Raw genomic sequence first — 3,406 nt, forward strand, 5'->3', positions numbered from 1 at the left:
GTACCTAAAGAGTCCATATTGGTACCTTAAAGGTACAAATTAGTATCTAAAGTGTACATATCAGTAACTAAAAGGTACAAAAGTTTACATTTTAAAAAGGTATCGCTCCAGTGACATCTTTTGTACCTTTTTTTCTGAGAGTGTACTGTATAGTCAAAAGAGCTCACATTCAAGTCTATATAATGCTAGAATAACGATAAACCACTAATTATTTGATAATGATTATTTTCAAGCTGCTGCTACTTTTTTGGCATCATAATGTCAACAGAAATCTTTAGTTAAGAAATGTATTAGGTTGGTTTTTAAGAATATGGGACAAACGCCTCATGATGATAGAATACGATAGGCCTTTCCATTATTCTGTAGTAAATGCTTAATCTCAGAAGTGATTACTTGATTGTTTCTGAGAACGCATCTTAACACCCCTGTGAACAACTGTGCACTGATCTGATTAGCTTAAGTGAGTGTGTAACATCAGAGGTATAATCAAATGAAACAGCCATCTTTAAGTAATTATGTAAGCAAACTGGTTCTTAACTCTTTAGAATAATTATAGATTGCAATGTTTGCTCTGCATCCAAAACAAACACATTGTAATTCTCTTCATTTAACAGGGCTCTGAAGATTGACATTTTAGGGAAAGGACTGGAACGCTGGTTGGGAATGTCGTGGATTCTGAAGAGTTTTCCAGCACTGCTCTTATTGGTGTACTCGCACGCCGCAGAGGACGATGATATTCGAGCAGGTATTGACAGTTTATTAACCCTTTGAGCGATGCATCTGATGTATTTAGAAGACTGAAAGTCAACTAAGAAATAGCCAATTCATATTTTTAAATAGAATGTTGAATTATCAAATAATTTTTCTATGCACATAATATTTTTAATTAATGTGCCCTCGTAATCTTTAATAAAAACATCTCCCACCCTCACAATGGCAGTGCAATATTCTCTCCTATCCAGCAGCATGCCATTCGCATAACTTACATTTTTTTCTTGTTAGAGAAGCCATTTCAAATATAAGCCACAATAGAGGAGAGCTGATTGCAATTTCGGTTTCTTGATGACTTTAAGGCTTTCAAAACCTAGTGAGGTGCCAAAATAGGCAGCATTTGGAAGCATTATACTTGTGGTCCAAGACCGTAAAGGATGCAAAGAGAGATATTTTTGGCTGGGTAGCATGCATGCATTCTTCACGGAGAATCCAATCCTTTTTCAATGAGCTTAGTAAAAAAAACTATGAAAAATGGCAAACAAATAAAGTGAAATGTTGGCAATATTAAAAAAGTATTGTTAAAAATAGTTCACTCTTATTAAAAATTGACTATTTTACAAATATTTGTGACATCTATGCTTTATTAAGTGTATTTGGCAATTTTAGCTTATGCCAACTTCCAAGATGTAACCCCATATGCAAATGTAGTATATGTACATGAAATTTCCATATATGACACATATTGACGCAAAACATATATGAAACCTATTAGAAACTGGAACAATTTCTCATATTAACATATCCATATCAAGCCCATAGAAATATGCATGTTTATGCATGTCTAAAACATTTAGACATTTATGTCCTGTATATCCCGTCAAAACCCGTCAATATATGTTGACATTATAGAAGTAAATATTAGTTAGACGTGCAGATTGCATATATAAGTAAAATATATATCGTTGACATACAGCTACATATAATGTCATATAAAAATCACCATATTGATATTATTAACATAAATTTTACTATGGGGATTTTATATATGTTATAAACGTACCATCTACCCAGAGAATGTACATATGTGAAAATTATCCATCGCCTTATTGGTAATATACAGTATATGGCCATATTGCTCTTGATATTACATTCCTGTATGGGATTGTATAAAGTACTTGCTGGGATTCTGTCAGTGTCAGTTACCTGTTTTCCGTCGTTGCTTTCTTAAGATCATTGCAATTGGAAGTTTTTATTTGGCTTTTATTGTCAATAAACAATTGTGAGTCTCCTATGACGAATACTGCGTGAATTTTGCGAAGGACGTTTTGTCCATTTACATTCCAAATCATAGCACTCCATTATGATGTTGCTTGTTAGCTGAATTCAGGAGGTTTAAATCTATATCTAAATTTGAAAAGTAACATTTTGTGCTCTATTGATGGATACTGTCACTCTCTGTGTGCTGTGTGATGTTTAGTTCTAGCCCAGTTCTTGTTCCCATTCTGTAGGCTGCAGCACTGCTGTGAATGACCTGGTCTACATCATGGACGGCTCCTGGAGTGTGGGAAGTGACGACTTTGAAACAGCCAAGCGCTGGCTAATCAGTGTCACCAGTGGCTTCGACGTGAGTGCGCACTACTCGCAGGTGGGCGTAGTACAATACAGTGACATCCCAAGGTTGGAGATCCCTCTCGGTCTCCACAAGACCACTCAAGATCTCATTAAAGCTATTGAGGACATCAGCTATTTAGGTGGCAACACGCAGACAGGTCGTGCAATCAAGTTTGCCGTTGACCACGTCTTTGCATCTTCGCAACGAAGTGAAGTGAAGAACCGCATTGCTGTGGTGGTGACTGATGGAAAGTCGCAGGACGATGTTATGGATGCTAGCGTGGAGGCGCGAGCACAAGGGATTAAAGTGTTTGCGGTGGGCGTCGGGACGGAGATCACCACATCAGAGCTGGTGACCATCGCCAACAAGCCGCAGGGTGAATACGTGCTGTATGCGGAGGACTACACCAATATCGACCGTATCCGTGATGCTATGGAACAGAAGCTGTGTGAGGGTGAGATCCGCATGCGTGTGAGACTTCCCATAAACCTTTACCACATTAAAACTAGGTTTTGGCATTACCAGTCCACTCCTGGTCGTGCAGTTCTATCAGCATCTTAAAAGAAGAGTGAACCACCAAAGCACCACATGCACCATTCATGCCCAGTGACAGGGAAAGCCACAAAGCTTGTGGGCCAAACCAGCGGCATGATGCCATGGCAGGGAGTGGTAACAGCAACCAGATGTGGCTTTGCCCACTGCTAACCACAAAGCAGCTGGCAGCTCTGGTTTGGACAGAGAGTTGTCACTAGTAGCAGGAGTGTAGTTTCTCCAACCGAAAGTAATTACAAACCTACACCTCAACGTTTGGCACAAAATGGGTCAGTGCAAGGTGTCAAAGATACAAACATGGTACTCATGTAGGGAGGTATTTACAATTTTTTTTCAAACCTTTCCACATTTTCTAAACTTTGCCCACTTCTAAATATCTGTTTAGTCCCAGTATATCAAGTTACAATTTAATCGCGGTGCTTCTCCTTAAGTGATAAAAAGCAGTTGCAAATGTCTTACGAATTACACAATGTGCAACATTTTAAGTCTGGTTGCACTTTATTTAAACATTCTGTTGACTAAAGTAAC

The 3,406-nt window shown here is 38.3% G+C and overlaps 1 protein-coding gene across 1 annotated transcript; it reads left to right on the plus strand.

Annotated features, from left to right (window-relative positions):
* Positions 1–663: 663 nt before the first annotated feature.
* Positions 664–2,887, plus strand: LOC107576046 (collagen alpha-1(XXI) chain-like). The gene is made up of 2 exons (XM_016262317.1): positions 664–745; positions 2,223–2,887. Exons 1-2 carry the CDS (start codon positions 664–666, stop codon positions 2,885–2,887), a joined length of 747 nt encoding a protein of 248 aa, XP_016117803.1.
* The last annotated feature ends 519 nt before the right edge of the window (positions 2,888–3,406 follow it).

This window comes from Sinocyclocheilus grahami, unplaced genomic scaffold (genome assembly GCF_001515645.1).
Source record: "Sinocyclocheilus grahami isolate Dianchi unplaced genomic scaffold, SAMN03320097.WGS_v1.1 scaffold3147.1, whole genome shotgun sequence".
In the NCBI taxonomy this organism is placed as follows: Eukaryota; Metazoa; Chordata; class Actinopteri; order Cypriniformes; family Cyprinidae; genus Sinocyclocheilus; species Sinocyclocheilus grahami.